The sequence below is a fragment of the Grus americana genome, chromosome 16, assembly GCF_028858705.1.
Source record: "Grus americana isolate bGruAme1 chromosome 16, bGruAme1.mat, whole genome shotgun sequence".
Classification (NCBI taxonomy): Eukaryota; Metazoa; Chordata; class Aves; order Gruiformes; family Gruidae; genus Grus; species Grus americana.
Genome location: NC_072867.1, coordinates 6460186 through 6485599, shown reverse-complemented (window position 1 = coordinate 6485599; position 25414 = coordinate 6460186). Strand labels below are relative to the sequence as shown.

The window sequence follows — 25414 nt, the reverse complement described above, 5'->3', positions numbered from 1 at the left end:
CAGAATCCTGTATTCAAGTGAAGCAACAATACCATAGTACCAAGGCTGTGATTTCATGAGCAGCTGATCCAATTTAACATCTAGCTGCCATGGAAAAGGGAGGGGGTGGAGGGGGAAACTCTTTACCCTTTCTTTCTCTTGCCAAAAAAAAAAAAAAAAAAAAAAAAAGCCTGCTCTCTTCTGTGCATCAGTTTTAGTGTGAGATGATTCATTTCCTTAACTAAGTAGCAGGATTCACATTTGTATGTGAGATGTGTTAGTGAGTTGAAGTAGTTTCCAGAGGAGTCTTACAAACTATTGAACTGAATTAAAAGAAACAGGCAAAGAAGAAGTACTAGACTTCTCCCTTTCAGGAGCAGCAAGACTATTTTACCCTGCCTCATTAAACTACAAGAAGTAACAAGCTGGAGTTAGAGGCACAACAACATTAACCCAACAGCAAAAATAGGGTGTCAGAAAAACAAGATAAATAAGGTCATGGCTTAGGGTGGGTCAATACAGTCAGGCACCAACTTTAATCCACAAAATGCCCTGCTTTAAATAATCTGTTTCAGTATTTCTTATTTTAATAGCACTACTCAACTTTGATTATTAAAATTATATTTTTTTTCCCCTCCCAAATTAAGGTTGATTCTAACTGGCTGGTGATCATGACTAACATGTTGATTTGCAACTAATACATAGTTCAGATATTAAATTTGGCATAAATTTTCTCATCAGGAAGATATACCTTTAAATGCATAAAGTTCTAAATACATTTTATGATTATTTTTATATTAAATTATGGTAAATGCTTTTACTAGATATATTTACTACATAAATTAGTTATATATGAGTCAAAATAGCTGTTCTAGAACTAGCAATATACATTTTGATCCGACAGTCAACACACAAGCTGCTCCTGGATGGATCATTAGAGTAAAAGAACCCATGTCTATTTGCCATATTTAATACTAATTGTTTAAAAGTTTATTGATTTTTTTTCCCATTTAAAACTAAAATAAGTACTCAATAAATTAAAATAAGTTTGGTAAAATCTCTGTCTACCTGAAAATAAGTCATTTCTTGCTTGGAGAGAGAAGACACTTTTCTGTTTCTTTATCATTAGTTTATTCTAAGTTAACTGAACCAGCTTGAGTAAGTTGAAACTTGAAAATATGCTCTCAACACCTGTGAAAGGTCCTACAAGTCATCAACAGCTGGGCTATCACCTCCACTTTGACTCCCAGTATTTTCTCAGTGACATCACTCTTCCACCAGTTTGGCACTAACTCCTTGAAACTCTTGCAGAAGACATGCAATTTAAGCACAAATTTCATACAGCATCTTAAATACTGGTTAAGTTTGGCCCTTGAAATAAGTTGTGGAGTTTAAATACCAGTATTTTAAAAAGCAACACAACAGTTACCCTGTGGCTGAATGTATCCATATAATTTTTTTAAAAGGCTTCCATCACTTTCATAACAAAAGTTAAGAGAAAGTAATCAGTCCTAACACTACTGCAATCCAATTAACCTCATAATTAATCCTTTACTTCTAAAACAACTGCAGTGACCAACAGTAAGTCACGGTATATATGGGATGTTAAAATACAACAGTTTGTTTTAAACGCTACCTTAGCAATGGCATCTTGCAATCGATTGGCATCGTTGCGAGTGTGTGCCAGCTCTTCTTGCAGACTACTGGCCAATGTCTCTGCTTTTTCTTTATCCAGCCTGACACTCTCCAGCAAATCTTGTATATCTGATTTATCTCCAGAGTTGTGTATAGAATACAGCTCAGCCACTTTCTGCTTTTCATGCTCTAACTGAGCTTTCAGCCTGTTCATCTCAATCTGGTCACTGGCTACTGTGGATTTGTATTCCTCTAAGGTAGATGCTATTGCTGTTTTGCTTTTCTGCTCTGATTCAATAATCCGTTCCATGTGATGATTTCGTTCTTTTAAAGCCCCTATCATTTCTTGGGCCTCCTTATTGTCTTGTTCTGCCATCTTCAAAGTGTTGCTCAAGTGCTGCTGAACACCTAACAGCTGCTCTCGCTCAAACCGAGCATTCTCTGCAAGGTCCATATAACGTTGCTCTAACTCCATGTAGCGACCGCTTTTCATATCTTCATCAATGACATAAGAAATATGATGTTCATCTAGAAGGGACCGAAAATACTCAATCTGACGGCTGAAGTGTTCTAACTTGTCACTTTGCTGGCACAAAGACTCCATTAGGATTACTTTTTCCTCTCCAAGTCTTTCATTCTCACTGTTTAGCTCCTGTGTTATTTGTTGTAAATCCGCAAGCTCTTGAAGTGTGGCTTGAAGCTCTTCAGCTGTACTGTGTTGATTCTCTTCCATCTGATGTATCCGTTCTGTCAGACAAGCTACGGACACTTCACTTGCATTGCCACTGCTTCCCTTCCTAGATCTTTCTATACTTGGTACGCCTTCAGACTCTGAAGATGATGGAGCATCTAAGGCATCATCGCTTGATGTCAGTGGCTGATAAACTTCACTGCACTCACTGTCTAAATTATCCATGGAATTACTATGTTGGTTGTCCATCAAAGTGTTTTCATCCTGACTTAACAAGTCTTCCATTGATCCAGGAGCAGAACCTTCCACTGAAGATGTCAGAGTACCACCACCATCACTGTGGTTGCCAGCTGTAATCTCTGGACTCAAAGACTGATAGCCAAAGAGTTTTTCAGAGTTGTCCAGCCTTTGTTCCAAAGAAAAGCCTAATGCATTTAGTCTGTCTTTTAACATTCGATTCTCATTCTTCAGCTGGTTCAGCTCTTCTCGGATGGCAGTGTTTTGTTCCTGTAACTGTAGCAAAGTAGACTCTACATCAGTTGGCTGATGGACAACAATGGCCTCCTTTTCTTCAGATTTTTCATCACCTTCAAGGTGATCTTCGTTAAGTCCCAGCTGAGCGCGCATATCCCTTAGTTCATTCCTCAGATGCAAGATTTCCACATCTTTAGTTTTTGCTAATGTTAAAAGATCGTTCACCTTTGCTTCCAATGCAGCTTTGTCACTGATTTGATTGTCTGATTTGGACTTGCTCATTCGAATATCCGATTCTGGATTGGTGCGACTACGGGAGCGTTTTGCCAGTACCATATCATTGGTCCCCTGTCCAGTCAAAGGTAGCTTTTTGCTCTGGCTTAAACGAGAACGATCACGTATTCTTTCTCTAGAAGAGCTTGACTCTTTATTTCCAGATGAAGTGCTACGCTTAGTTGTGGAACTTGTACCTATATGTTTTTTGAAAGTTAGGAACATTAATTTAAAATACAGTATCTGTTATAGAAGACTGCTTATTTTATATCAGCAATACAGTGGTTGATTTTCTGAATCACACTGGTAAATACATTTCATAAAATACATTTAGAGTAAACACCTATACAAACCTAATCATCAATCAGTGCAGTTATATTTTAATTGATACAAGCTTTACCAATTGCTGTGCTTTACCAGTATTTTGAAAATGAGCTAGACCTTCAACATTAACATTTACAAGTTGCTTTTTTGTCTTCAACAGCTTCTGACAAATTGTACTAAAACTGCAGCAGTGCTATTCCTACAAGTTCACATTTGTCTCTCTCTTCAGCAGATTTGCATGCAAGCTTTTAAGTGCATTTAATTGCATATTAAGTGCATTTAATTGCATATTATGATTCCCCAAAATGAAAGTTAAGGGGTTTTGTATTTTCATCTCATTTCATAAAGACGAGGATAGACTATTACTACTTTATTTCCAGACGCTTTACAGCTTTGCAAGCATTACTGAATCCAAAACATAGCAATGGAAGGCAAGACATATTTCCATCCATATTGACAACACACTAAATTTCACTTTTCTGAGCAGTTTCTGAAAGGTCTCTTACTTTTTTTTTTTTCTATAAAGCAATACAGAATGTCCAAAAAGTTGACTGCAACAAGTGATCACATTTTAAAGATTTAGTGCTCATGGCATGGAATTTTTTAGACAAATTAAATTATTTTAGACAAAACTATGATTCTCTATATTAATTATATTACCTAGTTTTATATAGCAGTTGTATAATCAGTACTGAAAAAATTAAAAGGAACACCCTCCAAAAAAGACAATTACATTATTAAAAAACAGGAAAAGAGCACAGGAGTTTTTTCATTTGACCGTGGTCTTACTGACCACTTCGTTAGGCAGCCTGGATCCTCAATACATATTATGAAAATAAAAAGCTACCCAACTACCATCTTAAAGGATCAATATATCCATTTACCTGCAATAGTTTTGGGTTTATTTTCCAGACTGTTCATGGTTGTCCCTGAAGCTGAAGATGCTGTTGACACACAAGTGCTCTTCTTTGCCTTGACACCATTGGTCATTGTCACTCCAGCACCACCAGCCATCCCCGCTAAGAGGTCATCATTACTCTTAGTCTGAAAGAAAGGGAAGAAGCAGCTTTAAGACAGCTGGTTGAGAATTCTGCATAGCCAACATTTCTTCTGTTAAAGATTCCATCAGTTAAAAAAAGTACATGTTTGACTAGTCATGTGTCTGTGTAAGAATGTTGAAAAGTATAAATGCGTTCCACTGTGCAGAGTTGGTAAGTTGAAATTGAACTTCAATTCCTTACATATGATTGACCACAGAAAATGAGTCTCCTCTCTCCCAGACAAAATTATTAATGTTTCAATAACAAGGAGAAAAAAAAAATTAAGCACAGTAACACAACACAGTGGAACACTTCTCAATTTTGACTGAAAGTTTGCTTAAGCATAAAAATGAAGATGATTCCTAGAGAATTAAACCAGCAAATACTAGGAAGTTAGTATAATGTCCTTCAATAGAATATGATCAAGCATTTTCTGGTGGACAAGTTCACAACAAAAAGATCAAACCAAACAATAACAAAAATCAATCCGACATTAATAAAATACCCTTTCTAGCTCAAAACACTAAGCCACAAATCACTAGAGACTAGGACAGTACTCAGAGAGGGGCAAAAAGCCATCCTCACCATATATCCTTGCCTTGTTTTCATGCTCTTTACTAGGCCCTCTCAGAGACAGGAATATTTCTTTGATGGACTTTTTCTGACCTCGTATAACCATTCCTGAAACTACTGTTAGCCACAAAAGCTACCTGGAATGTGACAAGGCAGTAAGCACAGGAGTCTCAAGAACTGGATTCCCAAATAGAGAATACATCTTTCAGAATAAAGCATACTCTAAAATATACTAAGTTCTTAAGCATTAATCGGCAGACTTTACAACTCTTTAAAACACAATTTTTCAAATGAAGAAACAATCAAAATATGCTAAACATTCTTCCCATTATAAGGGCAAGAAAAATTAAAAGAAAACAGCTGTGTTAGCAGCATTCCTTGAGCAACTGTATTATTCAGCTGGATAACACATTTGAAGTCTCAACCAGCATCCCAGCTAAGAGGTAGTGCTTAGGACTTAACCAGTTGCTTTACATCATGACTTTTAAATTCTGCAGGTTTATAACTTCTAGCTCCCATACATATTCATGTTAAAAACTATATGCCAGACATAACAATTCTATACATTAAGAATGAAGGTACATTTGCTTAATTAAAAAAAAAAAAGGTGCATCTCATTCCATTCTATACAGTTTCTTTTTGCAAGTGCAAATTTCAGAACAGATAGGAACACTGATTACAATACTGTGGAAAGCGCAAGGGATTTGTGCCATTTACAATGAGCAGCTGCAAAACAAAAGGGAGCTTGGGAAGAGAACATATTTGTTCTGCAGGCACTTGTTAGAAATATAGATAATTTATGGATAGAAACAGGTCTAGAATCCTCTAGGAGAAGAATGTTTTTATTGAATCATGTAGGAAATGGTATAGCCTTCTAAAAAGGTTTATAAAAGGCCAGAAGAAAACACACTACTCTGAGGCTCTAGTTTGATGTGCATCTAAGCTGGCTTTTCTGCTATGAAAAAGCCACTGTTGTTCTATCCCACTCTTCTCCATGTGCTTTCATACTGTGCTGTGTAAACTGAAGCCTTTTCAAAGGGCTCCTTCCTCCCAGGAGCCAGATCAGTTCCTTGATCTGCTATGTCACACAGCCGTGCAAAACAGCAGATGCAATGTAAGTACCAAGGGGAAAATAAAAATGTTGGAGGGCTACAAAATCAACAAAGCCCACACTACTTGTGTGGCGGCGAAGACCTGAGCACAAACTATTCCTGTATGACAATCCTCCGTTAACCTGTAACCCAATCAGATTTCATATCTAATCTAATTTTTCATACCTAATCTAATCTAATTTTGTGGGCATAGGGGTAGAGGGGGAGGGAAACAACCTCGTGATGCAACTATCACCTAAAACAAGTTATTACAAAAAGGCATAGAACAGCGATTTTCTATTTTGCTACTGAATCTGCTAATCAGTCAGCAAACATGATAGTTCAAACGGACTATTAGCTGTCAGCATTTTTACCCTGTTGAAAGAGCAGGGAAATTAGATTAAGCTTTTAGACACTTATAGTACAAGTACATGTTATCAAGCCAAATAGGTCAAGATGTGAGTCAGCTTGAAGAAAAAAAAAACAAAACAGCTAAGTAAAATATACACTTTCTGACATTAGTCATCTCCAGCCCTTGCTGAACAAAGGAATTTAAGACAGCCATTCTTCTTCTGACTTACCCATAAACTATTTCTAGTCTAGGTTGGAAGGCACTGCCTCCTCTGCAGCCAATTAGTAAACAGTTTCTCAAAACTGTAACAGTATACTCTTGGCAAACAAAACTATTTAGCAAAGCTTTGGAAAAATTACAAACCAGCAGCTCTCTTTTCTTAACGCAATAATGGCAACCAGTCTTGACTTTAAAAATCAAAGTATTTTTGTAGCAAATATTTTTAATGGAAGCAAAATCAATGTCGTATGTTTATTAAACAGCTCCTTCCTCAAGGAAGAACAGTTTCTCCCCTTTACTGAAAACAGTGTAATCCTGCTTAGCATTAAAACTCCTACATTAAAATATGAAAAATTAGAAAATATTGTAATTAGAAATGCTTATCTAGACCTATTTTTATTTTCTATATAAAAAACACTTTATAATTATACAAGTAATATTCTATTTCCCCCACATCTTTCTTTCGGTGCAATGAAACTTGAATGATCACAACTACAATTCATTTCATCTTAGTTTCTCAACATGTGTATCCTATTTACTGCACCTCATTCAAATCTCTTTTTATATATATATATAAAAAAAATTATTCCTGCCTGGGTTTTTCTTTGATGTTTGCTGTTGATGCATTTAAGTGCTTCAAACATCAAACTTCACAACAATCTGTAATTAAGTTATTGCATTTTGCAAACAGAATACTGAAGGCTAGACACATGAATACTGAAAACACATTCTAATTTTTAATATTCAAATGTTGGTGTCCAAGTCCTGGGTTTTCAGGGACACTGGATTTTGCAGTTCATTTGTATGAAGTACAGCTGCCATCTAACTACAGTTGTAAGTGTTAGCATGATCACAAGCTCATTAGCTAAAGAAGTAAAAAAACCAGTGAACTTAAAAATAAGAATACACTGTTATTTGCAGAGTATTTTTTGACAGATTAAAACTAGAAGTGTCTGGCAGTCAACCTTCTGCTGTAATAATGTGTGAGGGGTGTTGGGGGTGCTGAACATTTACAAAAGTTGGGCAAAGTGGGAGCCAAAAACCTACAAAAAAGTAACCGACAAAAAGGCATTCTAAAGTAGACAGACAGACCACCTCTGGAACAGTGTTCAGCTGTACAGAAGGGTGGGTCTCACAGTTTCTTCCTGTACTCATTGTCCGCACACTTTGAAAACTCCACAAAAAAGAACAAATCTGTGGAACAATGCATAGAGAAAGAAGCCCACCCAAAGCTGAATATCCGCCTATGGTTATATCATGAAGGGGATAAAAAAAACCAAAACAGACTATAATTACAAAGTAATTTTCAATTTTGCAACATTATGATTGACTGAATTAAGATTGGTACAGTACTGTGTATATTTCTACTCCTTAATAGTGGCCTTTCATTCAATATCCAACTCAAAGTTGTCCATACCTATACGCACACTTACTTTGAGGACCAAATAAATTAGTAAGCTGTTGCAATTAAAGTTATTTAATGCCGTTTTTTTTTTAAGGAGTATTAAATGAAATTCACAACAGACACACCAATTCATCAAGTCTAAGAGAAGACCCTACAACCGCTATGAGGAAAACAATGTACCAAATGCTTCATCAACAAGATCAAATATAGAACTATACAATTATTTTAAAAATACAACTTGTTATTGATACTTCTTTCAAGCTAGCAATTATAAATGTGATTTTCCAGTATCAGTAAGTCAAAGAAATACAAACTAATTTCATTGTATAAGTATGGAACACTCAAAGCAGATAAGAGTCATCATTAAGTCACACAGTTGGCACAACAGTAGCTTAACAAGACATCCAACTATATGAGTAAGCCTGGCTGTAACATAAAGCTGAGATAAGTCTTAATAATTAAGAGAAAAATTTTCCTCGTGCCTCAAACATACAATTGTCATAAATTTTAATCCTACACCCAAACATAGCCAGAAGTGTTACTAACATAAGCAAAATTGTGAAAACATACTGGGTCAAATTTCTTCAGTGTTAGATCACCCTCCTCTATCACACTGAGAGGTATGACATAAGAAACTCAGTAAGTAAACTACAAAGGACTTTTGTTTCTGTATTCTTTGAGAGGTTTCTAGAAATACAAAATAACTAGTGTCAACAAGCATCAAAAGATTATTTAAAGTCAAGAAAACTGCAAGATATGTTGGGTGGCAGAGGAAAGGGGTGGCACTGGGGAAAATCTAGCTGAAACCTGGCTTGCAAGTTCCTCAGCAAAAGTATTAAGCATTCTTCCATAAAAGAAAAGCAAGAAGAAAAGAGAGAAAGGGAACACACCTTTTGACTTCAGTAATCCTGCATAGCTATTACAGAGAGACCTCAGCCCTTACCACTTCTTAGGTCTTTATTTGCCAGTTATTTAAATGGTCTATCTGGCTTCCTGTAGGTGGCAGTGGTTCAGGTCCCAGTTGCAGACACCAGCCCTTTTCCTTGTTCTGTTCATTTGCTCCAGGGCAGCAGCAGCAGCAGCGCCACAGCTCCGCACACTGGGCTGCAGAAAGGCAAAAGGAGGTGGGTCCAGCCATGTTTCCATGCCAGGAGAGGGAGGCAGACCAGGCAGGTTCATACCATCCGTCCAACCCAGTCATGTTCACTCCCAGGTGAAAACTCCACACCAGCACACCTCAGTATGTATTATTTTCTTGGTTGTTGAAAACCATATGCTCTTACATCTACTGCCCTGTTTTGCTAATATAAGAGAAAACCTCTACCTTTGAACTTGTTCTAGAAGCAAGAATCAACTTGTGAAAATTCAGCTCAAGCAGTACTTCACACAAAGCAAAGGCCAAAACAGCTAGAAGAATGCAGCTGCACTGACCTGACACGGATCACTGATATCAAAAAGTTTGTCATGTTAGATACCTCAATTAGTTCTTTTTTCAGAATTTGTAAAGAGCTCTTATCAAATCCCATTAGTCAGACACACCATTCAAGCATAACACTTGACACTACTAATAACATTCATCAGAATGCAACAACTTCCACTCTGCTCCTTCTGCAGAATAGCCAAGTATACAGTTACTCATATAAGAAACGTCTACTCTAAGCTGCATTAAAGATATGCCTTAAAATTCTACTCTTTTTAAAGCTTTCTTGTAAAAAATAGAAATAAGCAGAATGTTCTATTGGTTATTACCTTCAAAAGAGATGCTGATGTCCCAGTTTTGGAGAGTTTTGTTACTGCAGACACTGAGGAGCCGTTTTCTGGTTTGGCTTTTTCAGTTGTTTGAGTTTTATTTACTCCAGGCACTTTGGGCACTGAGCCAACACTCCTGCTTGCTTTCTTCATTCTGGGCTGTCTGTTTATGATGCATTTACAAACAAATCTACAAGCAGAAAGACAGACATTTTAAATATAAAATACAGCAATGTCTTTTTTATAATGCTCTATTTAAGACCACAAGTCCCAATATAGCAGTAAAGACCACAAATTAGAGCCAAACAGGCTGCCTGTGACTGACCAATGGCTTTTGCTTTTTTTGAAAAGGATTTTTTACCAAGAACTAAGCACTTCCTACAGATCCACTCCAAGTTATAATTTTTTTCAGTTCTCTTTCCACAAATGGCACTGAACCGAGGATATTTTATAAGTGACCCATGTTGCCGAGTTCACTTGTTAGGTAGCAAAAGAAAGGCTGATTAGGGCAGCAATGTTCTTTATTTCTGGCTGTGGGAAGGAAAATACCGTGGGAGTATTCAGGCAACAGCCTGACTACCAACAACACTGGATCTGAGAAAAGATTACCACCAGCTTGGTAACTAAAGTACTGAGAAAGTAATAGCAGTTACAGAGAAAAAAGTATTTTATAAAAATTAAAAGAAGTTGAAAAATTCAGATTCCCTGAAACCATTTATTATTAAAAGTCACATTAATAAACACATGAGATTTTACAGAATTTAATACTAGACATATGAGGATTATCTCTGAGAAGAAACCAGAAGTAGCCCACCGTGTTCCACGGGCCCCAGTCAGGGCACTTCAGTATTTTTACCTTGCCTTCAAGTTTTCTCAAACAGCAGACAACTGTCAATACCGTAATTCCAACCATGAGCAAATAAACAAAACCCAAGAAAACAAAGCTGACTTTACTCCCACCAGGAGCAGCTGCAGCAGACCCAAACATAGCAGTTATCACAAGACCTGCTAATTCTGGAAGACAACCTAAGAAAGAGTAGACTGGCCAACTGCCATAACTTGAAGCACGGACTACCAGAAGGACTAGTGACATCAGGACCTTCCTCCCTTTTGCAAGAGTGGGATAGTTGGCAGCTGGGGTTTTTTGTCTCTCCTGAGTCAGAAGACATAGGATGGAAAACTAAGAGAAGAAAACTTCCACTCCCCTTTCAGTCTTACAGATTCTGGGTGGAAGTAAATGATCAGGTTTATCTGAGCCCAATATCCTGTGGCTGATTAGAACCATGAAACACATCTAGTTGTTTCTATCTCTTAAAAACTGAAGCATTTCAAAGGCACAAAAAGCGGACTGATGATTGAGTACATGAGATGTGCTACACAAAAACACAGCGATCAAGAGTACTAATTAATTTCAGCTAACACAATTAACATCATATGCTAACACACACTCCCTCCTCCCCATCAGCACCTCAGCTGCACACAAGTACACCTCAAGTTGACTTTTATCAAAGTCAGTAAAATTCCAGGCGTTTTGCATCCTCAGACCCCTAAATGCTGTTAACAGAAGCAACAGGAAGTTTCATTTTAAGACACTGAAAATATTTGTTTATAGCTTCCAGATTCCCTTTAGCTCTGAAAGCTGGCACGAACAGACACAGAAAACTTTGTTTGCTGTTGCAGTTTCATCATCAGAATGTCAAAAATGCACCAGGCCTGCCATACGGCTACTAGTAATCAGAACGCCTTCACAGAAGATTAAATAATTGAGAGATAATTTGAAATGAGACACTCCTAAGAAAACCAAAACCCAAACCAGAAAAGCCCCATGAAGGTAATATGTTTGCTATACACACATAATTTTAAATGGTACAACTGCCTACTGGATTCCAGAAGCAGATGTTAATATTTACAGGTAGGACCAAGTCGCCACACTTACATTTCTACTTTTTTCATGTTTATGAGTTGAACACTTACTTGTGCTTTTGATCTTACTCAGTTGAAAACTAAAGCTGAAAAGACCAAAGAGGATAGACTTGTTTAGTAAAACTGGCATCATTACTATTGAATGATATTTTGATGTTCTACAGACTACATAAAAAATGTTGTCCATAGCATGCTTAAGAAATAATCACATTTTCAGCGCACCGCTTGTTGTGAAGCTGACTGCATTTAAAAAATTATCTCAATGGAAAAAAATACTCTTGCAACAAGTCCAGTAAATCAGAACCGTATCTTTTTGACAGTTCATAGAGCTAGAAAACCAGTGCTATAATGAAGGTTAGGGTACTGGCAACAATATGACTACCATACATTTGGGCAGAGCTTGACAACCTTGTCTGGCAATCCAGATCAAGCAGTAGCTCCAGCTGGCGTGCAGACATCCAGCAATGGCCGTTTGCAATACACATTTATCAAGTCTGACACATCTTGCATCATGCCAGATACACAGTGCACACATGATCTTTGTGTGAAGATCAATACATTTGGGATCTGCTTATTATAACAAGTAATATAGTAACACAACCCACTGGATGTATAATCTCAAAAAGAAATATAGGCTTACATTAGTGTTTACAGTACAAACCATTTATACTCTTACAAATATATCACTGAGGTCATCAGTGACAAAAGGCCGTGTGAAGTCAAGTGTTTCTCATCCATAATGGCTTTTTAAAAAATGCGTGTTTCAGAAGTGTTCTTGAAAACATGCAACAGTATTTGCTTTAAGAACAACTGCATAGCAAAGTGATGTAAGTGAAACTAAACAAAGTAACTAAGTATAATCCTCATGTTTCATCACAGCATTACTTTTAAATATCCATAAATTTGACATTGAAAAACACTATTTGTGATTTACTGAAACTCAAAGGTAGAAACGTCAAAGATACTTAAAGGACAGGGAGGTACCACCGTTCCTGTTTTTCTTACAGAGAAACTAAGCTCTACTCGTTACTTTCTTACTAAAAGAAGATTGTGTAATTATAGTTTAAAAACTGAGAAAGAGATACAAATGAATCCAACTTAATAAAATAAGGACAAGACATTATCTAGTATTACAGATTCTAAGAGCAGCTGCTCACTCAGGCCTGTAAAGTGAATTTATGACCTCTCGGTACCAATTTCTCCCCTCCCACCTTCTCCAGGAAGGAAAAAGAGGATGGGGTTTTGGCACTGAAGACACAAGACATCAATACTGTTGAACTGTAAGTAGGAAAAGCCCTATTTCACCCAATTTCTCAAAAGGCAGATATCACAGATAAAGACTACCTTTATGTTTCTATCAAATACCACATTCCTTAGGAAGACACAATATTAGGAACCAACAATAAATTTGTCTCTGCCAAATGCTAGATTTTAAAATAAGAAATAAAGTTCACTAGCCAAACAAAGCTTTCTGAAGATTAACACACAACACTAATAATTCAAATGAGAGCTAAAATATGATTTCACTATTGTTTTAAAAAGCAAATACTGCATATAAAACTGTAGCTTATAAAGGCCCTAAGGAGAAAGAAGGAATTACTGAAGACTTCCTTTCCCTTTACACACAATTCAAAAAAAGAAAAAAAAAAAAGGAAGAAGAAAAAAAATAGTGAAGTAGAAGCTTAACACTAAAAAGTTGCAGTGGAATTAAGAGTTGTAACTCCATGAGACAGTCAAAAGAGACTTTTGGAGGTCCCTCATATCACACTACTAAACAAAATACTCATCTATCAACACACACGATACGTTGCTGGAAAACATTTGATTAATGCTAGCACTACAGTATCAATTATAAAATTAATCAGGATGGAAAAAAGCCAAAACAAGCCCAAAATATCAGATAGAATGACTGCATTCCTAAACTCAAATGTAACTATTCGCTCTAACCTGTATCCTTTCCCAGACGTCTCTCTTTCCACAGCACACATAGTATAGGAAACAAAAGGGAATCGTTTTCAGGAGCGTGCTCTTGTTGCTCTGGTGGAGGTATGTGAAACTAGTCCTGCATTTTATACCCACTGCAAATACAACTCCATAAATAATAATTTAAAAGTGTTTTGCCCAATAGCATGGCTCTGCTCTTTACTGTAAACTGATATGATACATCCACCCAGCCAACATGAAATGCTTTCAGGGTTACTCTTATATACTCTTTAGAAATCTGAAAACTGAAGGGGGACGAAGGGGTATGATTTCTTATTTTAACCTCATCCACTATTTAATATGCTTATTTATGCTAATACTGCTGTCACAAAAGTAAGGCTCAATTACAAGAGTACAAAAAATAGTTTCCTGTGCCTGTAAGGTGAGAGAAGGTTAAGCAGCAAAAAAGGTATTAGCTTTTTGTCTTTGGTTGAAAATACAAAGTATCAAGAGGTACTAAGCAGTTTTATCTATTAAAAATTGTGAAGTATTAAGAAAATCATAAATAATCTTAGAATTATCTTTTAAGAGTTCCAGAAAAGTAGAAACAAATGATCCCTCAAATTTGAGGATACTGAGCATTTTTGAAACATCAAATACAGAGGAAAATAGAAATATTCACATCTAAGAGCAATGGAATCAGTCCACTTTCAATCTCTATTTGTACAAGTTCCTTAGTTTTGATATATTTAGGCTGACAACTTTTGCCCAAATAATTAGGGAATGACATTTTTAGGTCAGTTACACAGTCCCAAAAGGCAGAACTGTGAAGAAAAGATTATGAAGTACAGCCTCTTCAACCCCCTGTAAAACATACAATCAGAACTTCCCCAAGTCTCTGCAGGCAAGACAGGACAGTCACCAACAACTTAATGTCTGCGATATGGAATAAACTACATACTAAGAGACAGAGTTCTCTAGATTTGGAACATCCACAGCTCAAACTTTCAGCCTGCAAGCTGCACAAGCACTCTAAAACGATGTCTCTTGCTCAATAATTCCAAAAACATAATCCATTAACCACCGGATTCCAGAAGCCTAGAGCAAGCAGTACATTTGTTTTATTGCTTAAGATCAAGCCACCAATTTTAGTAACTTGAAAGTTTGCTGATGCTAGAGGGTTATTTAAGATACCAAGGATAACAGGAAACTGCATGGAATCACAGAAGACCCTTATGAGATTAACTGGACAATAAAAACAGCAAACAAAATTAAATGTAGGTAAACACAAAGCAATCTGTCTCCTGGGGAAAAGCAACCTCAGTTTCATGGATCAATGTGCTCTCAACTCATCAGTATTGCTCAGCAAGACTTCAGTGTTTTGATTCACAGCTTCATTAAACTATCAGTACAGTTTTTGGAATAAGGCAAAAAAAGCAAAGCAATTCCAGGGATTATTAAAGAAAGGAATAGAGAACAAACCATAAAACACAAATATCACACTCAACAAATCAATTTTTTGCCATCTACCCACACTTAATTGGTATGTGCAGTTCTGGTCTCTCAACTTCAAATAAAGGATTTCTTATAGACCTGAAAAAGGTTCAGCAAGGAGCAAAAAAAAAAAGATCGAAGGTATATAATAGCTCCCATGAGACATCTCACAGAGAATATGACAAAAGCCTATCAAATCTTGGATGGCATCGAGAAAGACTGGGACTGGCTGTTAACCATCTCTTCCAGTACTAAAACCAAGGACCAACAAATGACGTTAGAGACAAGTTCAAGGTAAGAAAAATGAGCCATATTTTTAATGCAGATTGAAACAATGTTGTGGCTGCATGAAGGACAAGTAGAAGGGGAGACTGGACATGCACAAGGTAGAGAAATTCCCTAACGGATGGTAAATAGCTGAGCACAAAGGGCTCAGAAACCCCTCTGAGCCAAAAACAATTGCTGGATGGGAACATAGTCAGGGTAGGAGGGAAGACTTCGGTTTCGGGTTTTTTTTTTTCCCTTAGGCATTCGCTCACAGCCGTGGCTGGACCCAGCGCACCAGGTGGGACGTATCCCTGCTCCAGTCAGGGCGGTGTCTGCTTCGTTCTTATGCCGTGAGGAAAATACACAGATGTCAATGATTTATGGGTGCTGCAATTTTGGAACAACTGCTGCAGGTAGTTATTTAGAGAGGAATGACTTTCCTATTACTTTCTATCTTAAAAATTCAAAAGGGCCTTTACAGTTTTCCATTACAAGTTGTGGAATTACAAAAATAGGAATTCTACCTTTAAATTACGTAATCCATCCACTGTTTTCAAGCCACATTTGCTACTGCTACTTCTCTTTTAAACAGAAGGGAGGAAAGACCAGACCTTTGGACAAGAATTGGCTGTTATATACCTAAATTTCTCTACTCCTTCTTTGGAGAAAACTTCAGAGCTGTAACTGCTGTGAGCAATGTGTAACCGTTGCAATACTTAACATTCCAGACAAGTGACAGGAACATTTACAGAAGAACTCCTAAACTTACAAACTGTGCTCTAAAAGCCTTTTCATAGCAAAAGTAAATAACGTAGTCTTGTTTTCAAGCTCCTACTTTAAACAATGGCTATTTCAAACCACTGCTGAGGAAAGAAAAAACAACTGTTTGTCAACCAAATCCAACTGATTCTTCCTATCGTGGGGAATCTGCTTCACAAGGACAGGGACCACTGTCCATAACTCAGTCTCAGCACTAACATCTACATTGAGTGCACCTTCAGAAGCTTTTTAGTTTTTTTGGTTGGGTTTTTTTTTTTTAATTGCAGTTTTGGAAACCAGAACAAAAGACCAGGTAAATCTATACCTTATTGGTATCCATCCTAGAGCTGATTAAAAAAAATATTCTAAGTGGGCTAAGTAGCCCACAGCATGCCCATTAACTATGGCTGCTCACACCACAGATGAGAATACAATCCACATTACTAATACATAGATTTTGTTTCATTGGCGTTGATAATAAACTTAATGAAAAATATCATATCAATAGCAGAAATATCAACCTTCTCTGTAAACCCCTTAGGTTTATATTCCAATAAAATAGAATGAACTCTTATTTTGGCACTGTAGGTTTTCTGGGCAAAAAAAAAAAAAATCTTAACAAATTTCCCAGTCAAAGGACTGGCCAGCTTTAACTATAAAAGCAGCTAGTCTAAGAAGTGATACTTGGTCAGTTAACCACATTAACTGAAAGCACTGTTATCCACCATCATTCCAAGCATGCTCTAAAGTGTTATAACAAAAATCAATAACCCTCCAGTTACAAAGGTGTATTTAATGTCATATAACCCTAAGTATATACTATATTCCTTAAACAACAATCAGATTCCCCTGCACACGTGGAAATTTTCCTTGCACTGCCAGGGAAGTACTTTCAAAACTAGCAATGTACAATTTTAAGACGAGTGAATTTGGCAGAATAGCACAACAAAAGGTGCATGACTAACACAACAGCTTCCTTTTGTTTCAAACTGACTAGCTCAGTAGATAACATCTCATTGCAACGTACTCTGTCTCTAGCACTGCTGTTCCCAAAAGTGCTGGCTAGAGTAGGTGACCAGTGGTGATCTTTTCCCTCTTCTCCATTTGAAATGTTGTCAGCTGAACCCTTGTATGAACAACTGCAGCAAAGGCTTCTGCAGCATGAAGTTCACAGGGAGAAGAAAGGCAGGCAGTAGCCTAGCTCCATCAGAAAAAGGGGGACAGAGAAAGGTCGTGCAACATGCTGTTTTCAGGAGCTAGACCAACGGCTCCCAGCACAAGTATGTTACAGGTAAAACCTATGATGTAAGTGAATAACTTCAATCAGGTCCCATGTTCATCCAAAACACTCTATCAGATCTTCAGTTTATGCAAAACCCAAATCCTGTTTCCAGCATGGTTATGATGACATATCTGTTCTTACCAGCTGTTGACTAATGTATTCTCAACTTGAGGACCTTCTATTGCCTGGACTTCTGGAACTGGGAGGTGACTGGGTGCTTGCTATGTCCACTTCACCACTGACCTGGTCTGGCAACATTCCTGAAGGCATTGCACCAAAAAAAATAGAGAACAGGAGAAGCATATAGAGATACATCCCCTGAGGACCTTCCCAGCTTCCAGGTACTTACCGCTCTGGGATTCCCAGCCTCAGAAGAACCCTCCTGGTCTCAGCTGGACCAAGGGAATGGCCTGGATGGGAATGGCCCATCCACAAGCCAGCCTTGCTAAGCCTGGGGGAGGGACGTGCCTGCTGGGGATTGCTTAAGCTAGTCATGAAAATAATTTAATTGTACCCTGCCACTAAAAGAGGCAGTCCCACCCCTTCCTCAGTCCTCTCCCTTCTTTCAATTCTAGAGATCATAGCTCATTTTTTGATGAGTTGGTTTTTTTACGTCAGATCAGTCCTGATCTGACTCACCTTATAATTGCTAGATACTATGCAAAGGAAGCAGCTGGACTGGGAACAAGAAGGAAGGCTCACCCTTTCAGAGACTGTATAGCCCCAAATTTGTTTTAATTCAGTCTCAGGCTATTGGACACTCAGCAACAGCCCTGATTTAAATGAACCTCTTACTGCTGCCCAACCACCACCACTTTCCAAGCCACACTATTCTGTGGAGCCACGTGGTAAGCTAGATGAGGAACTGGATAATTGTTATTTTTAAACAATCAACACAAGACAAAATAGGGCACTCAGACCACCACAGAGGGTCTGAAGACTGGTTTGAATACGGTGCTCCAACTCACATCTGCCTTCACATCCAAGACCTGTCAGCAGCACACTCATTACTTAGTTTAAAATGCTTCAGGCTTGACAGACAGAGAAGAAACAGAACTGCATGCAAATCTTTACTAAATACCCTGGTATCACTAGGGGAGGAGCATTTACCTAGCCAGGGTGGAAGCCCAAGGATATACATTTGAGTCATATAGGAGAAAAGTCTTTGGGACAGGATGGATAGGCTCCCATCTGCAGCCACTTCCCCCCCCCCCCCGCCCCCAGGAAAAAGGGTAAGATACTGTTTCTCTTCCACATTTTTATTCCAAGCCTTCCAGAAAAGGGTGAATCACTAAGCAGTTTATGGGCTCCCTGTGTCCTTCGATAGTTTGGTTGTTGGAACAATGCAGGACTCTACATGGGGATGGAGCCCGGGAAAATACTAAAAGCCAAGGATCAGTACAGCATCCCTACTTGATGTGACTGCAGATATCACCGTGGTATGCCAAGTGCCTAACACTTTAGCACTTTCCATTGTGAAACATTTTTACATTATTTCTTTGAAAAGCTCCTGTACCTCCAGGTTTCATGGAGAGTCTTTGATGTTTGGCTGAAGGCCTCAAAATAGTTTTCCCTTCCCATTCCCTCCAGAAAAATGCAGTCTTTCTACTAAAAAATGCTATACAGAAGTCTTTATAGTTATTTTTTCCTCCAAGTATCCTTTACTGACAACATTAACATCCATAAGTTACAGACTTAATGGCATTTTCTTCTGTAGATAGACACTATTTTTACAGGTACATATCAGAAACATTTTCAGAAAACTGTCAAGAACTTCTTATAATGCATATTTGGATAATTTTATGTTTTTAATATAGCAAATTTACTTCTGAACTTGAAATGCAAATAGCTTAAAATCTCACGTGCACACTTAGAACTATATTATTTAAAATGTTTTTAGTATTTTTCATGAGTGAACTTGCGTAAACAAATTTATACTGTTTACTAAGAATTTGAAAGTGTTGGGTATCTTTCAATCAGATACATATAGTTAAAAAGCAAAAAGAAACAGGTACAAAGCCTAGAACATCAGCATATGGAAGATCAAACCTTGAAGCATAATATAGAGTTTAGGAGCACATGGCATAACCAGCAGTTTTGGTTTCTTTGTGACAACTGATGTATCAATAATCATCAATTCCTGCCACTAATGACAAGCTTTAGGGCTGAAAATACTGATAACTTTAGAAGCGGGAAACAAACAGAAGTCAGGAGAGTCACTCAAGACATATAAAAAGCTAGTGGTCCAAAGATATGGGACCAAGCCCCCATATTTTGAGTTGACAAGAACGAAGGGCTGACAGCACTGTGGAATGGCGCAAGCCATGGGGACCTCCAACAGCTTCACTCTCCATTAGCCTTTGTGTGTTAGAGTACTGACTGCAACTGGAAGAAGAAAAAGACCAATGACCACAGCACTGGAGAAAGGGGCATAGGCCATCCATGAAAATTCATAATGCTCACTTAATTAAGCAGAGTTATAGGACAAGGGGTAATGGGTTTAAGCTAAAAGAGGGCAGATTTAGATTAGATGTTAGAAAGAAATTCTTTACTGTTAGAGTGGTGAGGCACTGGCACAGGTTGCCCGGAGAAGCTGTGGAGGCCCCATCCCTGGAAATGTTCAAGGCCAGGCTGGATGAGGCTTTGGGCAACCTGGTCTAGTGCAGGGTGTCCCTGCCCATGGCAGGGGGGTTGGAACTAGATGATCTTTGAGGTCCCTTCCAACCCAAACCATTCTATGATTCTATGATTCTATATTGGTAAAGGATGTTACCTACTATGAAACAAGGATACTTTACTATTACATCAGGATTCTGGGTTCTTGTCCTACATCTGCCCATTTTCCTCTATGGCTTTGAGACAATCAGCTCCTTGTGCCTGAGCTTGGTTGTAAATCACAGTAACATCTACCATAGCAAACTAGCAAAACCTTTGGAGAATGGCATAACATTACCCTTAAACTTTGTTTCAAAGTCATAAGGATAACCATACTTACAGGGTGAAGAAATCCTCTCCTGCAGTTTTGTATAAGGTTAAAAAGAAAAGCAACAGTTGTGGGGGGAAAAGTTTATATTAGAAAGTGTTCATTTTACCATCTTAATTCTTGATGAAAAGTTCTCAGTTACAGTCAAACCCAGTGGTAGTACACACTCAAGGATGCATCTCACATTTACAAATCATAAGCCAAGAATAATTTGATGACAACAACTTCCAGCCACCATGTCTATTTAAGCAGTTCATCATTTTGAGAAGAGACATGCAATTGTCCATTTGATATAAATGAGTGCAGATAAAAAGTAGCCTTGCATGATTCTGTCACTGCAAGGAAAGATATCTTTTGGTCCAGAAAAAAATAAAAGCAAAACTAGAACTTCAAGTGAACATACTTAGTCAGATTTGTGGTAGGAATCATGTCTATAAAGAACAGTTTTAATTTTTTTTCTTTTCCTCCAGAAAAGACCTTCAGGGACTCGAAGGAAATATTTGCCATTAACTATTTACAATGCTGGTTACTTAAGGAAAAGCAAATTGAAACAGAGAAGACCATTTTTGGAAAAAAAAAAAAGAGATTTTTAACGGCGCAACAGATGCAAATTTAAATGCATACACATTACCAAATCTGTGTGACTTAGCTTGCTAAATAAAAGAAACTTTAAGCTCAGTACAACTTGGCAACTCAGTGAAAAGTAAAAAAAATAAAAAATCCTATGGCTAAACAGAGAAAGTCAAGCTCTAATAGATCACTTTTATAAACTTGTCTGTGTCAGTTAAGACTTGTCAATATGAAGACTGCCAACATCATAGCAACAGCGAAATGTGTTGAAGGAGCCTCTCCAGCACCAACCCTCACAGAGCAACGAAATTCTGTAGCCGAAGTTTCAAGAAGGCTCCATCTGCCAAAACCACCGTGTGCTTTTAATTAAGAACGTATATAGAAATGTATTAAGAAGAACACAAAGTTTCAAGGAGTGTTAAGAACGCCAGCCTCTTGGTCAAGCTTTCCATCCACCCCCCCAAACGTATATCCCACAGGAAATCATTATTCACTGCGTGTACCTGCGCAGAACACGTATCCTACACTGGCTAAATGACCAAAGCCAAGGAAATGTTTTTAGCATCAGAAAAATACCAATACCTTCAGGCTGATGTCATCAAATACATCACTCAAGTACTTCAATACTACCTTTATTCTGTTTTAATACTATTTAAATACTAGATGTTAAATGCACAGTTTATTCTCCTGAATAAAACTGCATATATACTAGTCAGTTGCTTGGCAAATAGTCCTGGAAAATAAAATTAACTGAGGATTATGCAAGTCTTACCTTTCATAAATGTCAAACCAAGTCTTGAAATAAGTAAAAATGAGATCTTTTCTCTCTTGAAATTTTGTTTAAGTAGCTTTACAACCCTTTAATATGTAACAAATGGCTAGATCTGAATTACAAATTTTTTTTTTTTTTGGTACTGAAACCTTGGAGATTGATCCTCTTTAAAAAGTCTCCTTTTACTTAACTTCACAATTTATTCTTGTATTACTCTTCTGTTCTGTAATTTGGGAAGCTACTAGTTCTGCCACTTACTTGCAACACAGTGTCAGTTCTTTGCAAAATTATCCCGAGACATTTACTTACAAAAATGAAGATCAAAAGTTATAGTGCCTTTACAGTAAAGAAAACGTCCTCTTTCCCAAAGAAAATCATGCATGCATGTGTGAAAACTATAATTATCAATTTTTTATATGATAAAAGATAGTATCCTATGATTACTTGCAGGCTGCATTAAACTGTTAAATGCTCCAAATGGTGGCCTCTCTGACCATTCCTGTTGGAATGAGCTCAAAAGAAACAAGTAATATGTTCCTTGTGACTAGTCACGACTAAGTATATAACTCAGCTTCTAACACCCGTTTTTTCTCCCTTTTTCAGTATAAAGACTAAAAATAAGATCAAACAAGGTAATTTTTGAAGCCAGGAAGTACAAGCATAACATTTCTTATGCTGTTTTTCCCCACTGGGCTATAGAGATTCAGTCACATTAATAGCATTATACACTTCTAGAACTGGATCCTAGTTGGCAAGACAGGCTCCAACATTGCAAGATCAAGGCAAGAAAAAAAAAAAAAAGAACTTCTGAAATATGTTAGTGAAAGAACTCTTAAGGAGTTTCCATCATATACCTCCACCTTCTGAGAATATATTTTCTTCTTTCATACTAACAGTAAAGCAAAATTGGCACAAACTTATTTCCCTTCACCATGTTACTTGTAAGTATATATTTATTCATACCTAAAATGTTAACTGTACATCACCTCATCTATTCAGTACAATGAAATCTTTGCAACATAAAAATAACTATTCCAACATGCACTTAGGCAGAAACTTCTAAAACTCATTGGCTACACCTTACACTAGTAACTAACAAAGGCCAGAGATTGTTCTCCAGTCCAGAGGCAAACCTGCACTGCTTGATTTGTGACTATACAGCCAAAATCACTTTCCCTTCTCCCCCGTCCAGAAAAGGGTGGCCATGTCCCATGTCTGTTTGGAGAATTCCTTTTGCCACTGTTGAATGATGTCCAGCTATGGCCAAGGAAAATGCTAGGTGGCCCTCACTAAGCCGTGTTAGTGACCATGCTGACAATTTACTAGCGTGAACGATCACATGTCAGACCTCAGCCTAACACCCAGATTTGCTTTGATTTGCTACTATGGACACACTCCATTGAGGGAAACCTTTGCTCAAGCCTCTCCTCAAGCCTGATGCAGAAGACGCCTTTGGTAGCATGCCTGGAAGGCCACAGGGACCACACTGTCTTAGAACATGGAGGGAAAGGGAAAACATCACAGAGCTGGTAAGCTGCAAAACACAATAAAAAGTACAGTCCACGGGAACTGGAAATCCCTGCAGAGAGGTTTGCCCACTGTGACGTTCCACACAATTTTAATGAAACAGTCCTTTATACTACTAAAGGCAGAACATAGATCTTTATTAATGATCACACCAAAATTCATGTCAACAAACAGCTCTTTGACTTGAGCAGATAAAAGAACTGGGAAATGCGGACTGCAACGTTTATCTAGATGGCACTGTATTTGACAGGAATGGTACAGTAAGTTAAAAAGATCTGAGATGTTTTGCTCCTCATAGTTACATATTGTATTCAATAAAGAAAGAAAAATAAACATGAGACTTCAGAAATACAAAAGCATCTGAAAAATCAAGTTTTCTTTTCTCTTATTTCATATAGTCTTCCAGCCTAGAATCTGATTTTTCCATTAACTGAAAATTAAGTGGCAGTGTTACAAGAAACAAGAGACTACTCCCATCTCAGTTGCTCAATTTTCATCTCAGACTGTTTACAATGACCTGCTCTTTTCATTTTTGTTAGCTGCTACCTAACAACAATCAACTAGGCTGGAGGGGGGAGGAAAAATTGTACCTCTGAGTTACTGCAAAACTATATTATGATCCACAGAGTGCTAAAAGTAGCCACTGGCTTTAGTTTGCCTACACTTCAGCAGCCAAAGTCCATACCATTAATTAAGCAGGAAGCAGCAACAGAAGGTTTATGTTTGCTTTTGGGGTGAGTAGAGCTTGCACAGACTATGTCCTTTGACAGAATCTACAGCTTTTCATAACACTTTTCACCCAGTGGAACCATTTACAAGACAAATTTTCTGCTACAAAAGAACTATGTTTTCCAGATCCTAGCACAGACAGACGCTTCATGCAATCACAGACGGTGAGATGCTGTTGTGGAGAGAAGCATGCAGTTTGCTGAGCATCAGCACTGCATTGTTTCTCTCTCCGAGGACACAAAGTATAGAAGACTCTTAGGCGGGTGACTCTCTGATTTTGGCCCAGCTATAGGAACCTGCTTTCCTCCATCCCTGGCACTACCAGGTCACGTAAGGCTTCAAGAATGAATACCGTGAAGCACAGGAAGGCAGACAGCAAGCACAAAGCTGGAACTTGGGGGATCTTTCAGTTATAAAAATGCAGAAAAACGGCCCTCCAGACAAGCATGCGACCCGAATCCAGACAAAGGTCCTCCTCACTACACCAAAACCTAGCTACGAAGGTGCCGAAGTGCAGGCACTCCACCTTTCTCCTCAGAAAGCTCTCCCGCACACCACCACCATCCCTCTCCGCAGAATCAAGCCAGCAGCGTGAAACAAATTATTTCACCGCGGGATGCAAACCCGGGCAAAGCTGAGCTTGCCCCGCTAGCGGGGAACCGCGAAGCCCTCCGTTACCTCACCGCCTCCCAGCCAGACGGGCGAGCTGGCCTCTCCCGGGCACCCCGGGACGCCTCTCGCCGGCGGCGCCGCGAAGGGACAGTCACAAAATGGGTGACAGGGACGACGCGGCGCGCTCAGCCAGCGAGGGAAGGGAGGAGGATGCCGCCGCCGGGCGAGCGCGCGGCCCCTGCGGCGCGCGGGGGAATCTGAGGCGGGAGCGGGACGGCTGTCACCGCCGCGGCCGGCTGAGAGGGCGAGTGGCGCGGCGGGGGGTGACAGCGCGGCCGGCGGCCCCTCGGGGCACAGGGGGCGGCGGCGGTGAGGAGGAGACCGAGCCCGGGGGCTAGGCGGCGCGGGAGGGGACTCCCCGCGACGGTGAGGCGCTGCGGGCGGCGGGAGCGAGGCGAGCGGCGGGAGCCTGGGACACAGGCCCTACCGGGGCCTGCGCGGCCGCGGGCGACCCCTCAGCGGGCGGGCGGGCGGGGGTCGGGGCTGGGCTGGGCTAGGCTAGGCTAGGCTCGCCGGCGCTCGGCGCTTACCGGGCAGCCGCCTCCTTCCCGCTTCTTCGCGGCGCGGCCCGAGTCTCGCGGGACCGCGCCGGGCCGGGCCGGGCCGGGCCGGGCCGCGAGCGCCGCCGGCGGGAGGGGGAGGGGGCGCGGAGGGGCGCGCGGGGACAGCAGGGACCCCTCCGCCCCGCCCCTCGCGGGCTGCGCCACC

General features: G+C 39.2%; 1 protein-coding gene across 2 annotated transcripts in view; it reads right to left on the bottom strand.

Annotated features, from left to right (window-relative positions):
• The window catches only part of SPECC1L (sperm antigen with calponin homology and coiled-coil domains 1 like), a 73099-nt gene extending 47714 nt beyond the window's left edge, over positions 1 to 25385 (bottom strand). Inside the window, exons 1-4 of one of the 2 annotated variants that reach the window (XM_054843844.1) lie at positions 25237 to 25385; positions 9806 to 9995; positions 4261 to 4420; positions 1616 to 3249 (exon numbers count right to left, since the gene is read on the bottom strand). In XM_054843844.1, the coding sequence (XP_054699819.1) occupies positions 1616 to 3249; positions 4261 to 4420; positions 9806 to 9958 (1947 nt within the window). In that variant the 5' untranslated portion in view covers positions 9959 to 9995; positions 25237 to 25385. Of the gene's footprint in view, positions 1 to 1615; positions 3250 to 4260; positions 4421 to 9805; positions 9996 to 24712; positions 25147 to 25236 lie in introns of those variants that run through there. The other variant, XM_054843845.1, reaches the window with a different exon arrangement.
• Positions 25386 to 25414: the final 29 nt, after the last annotated feature.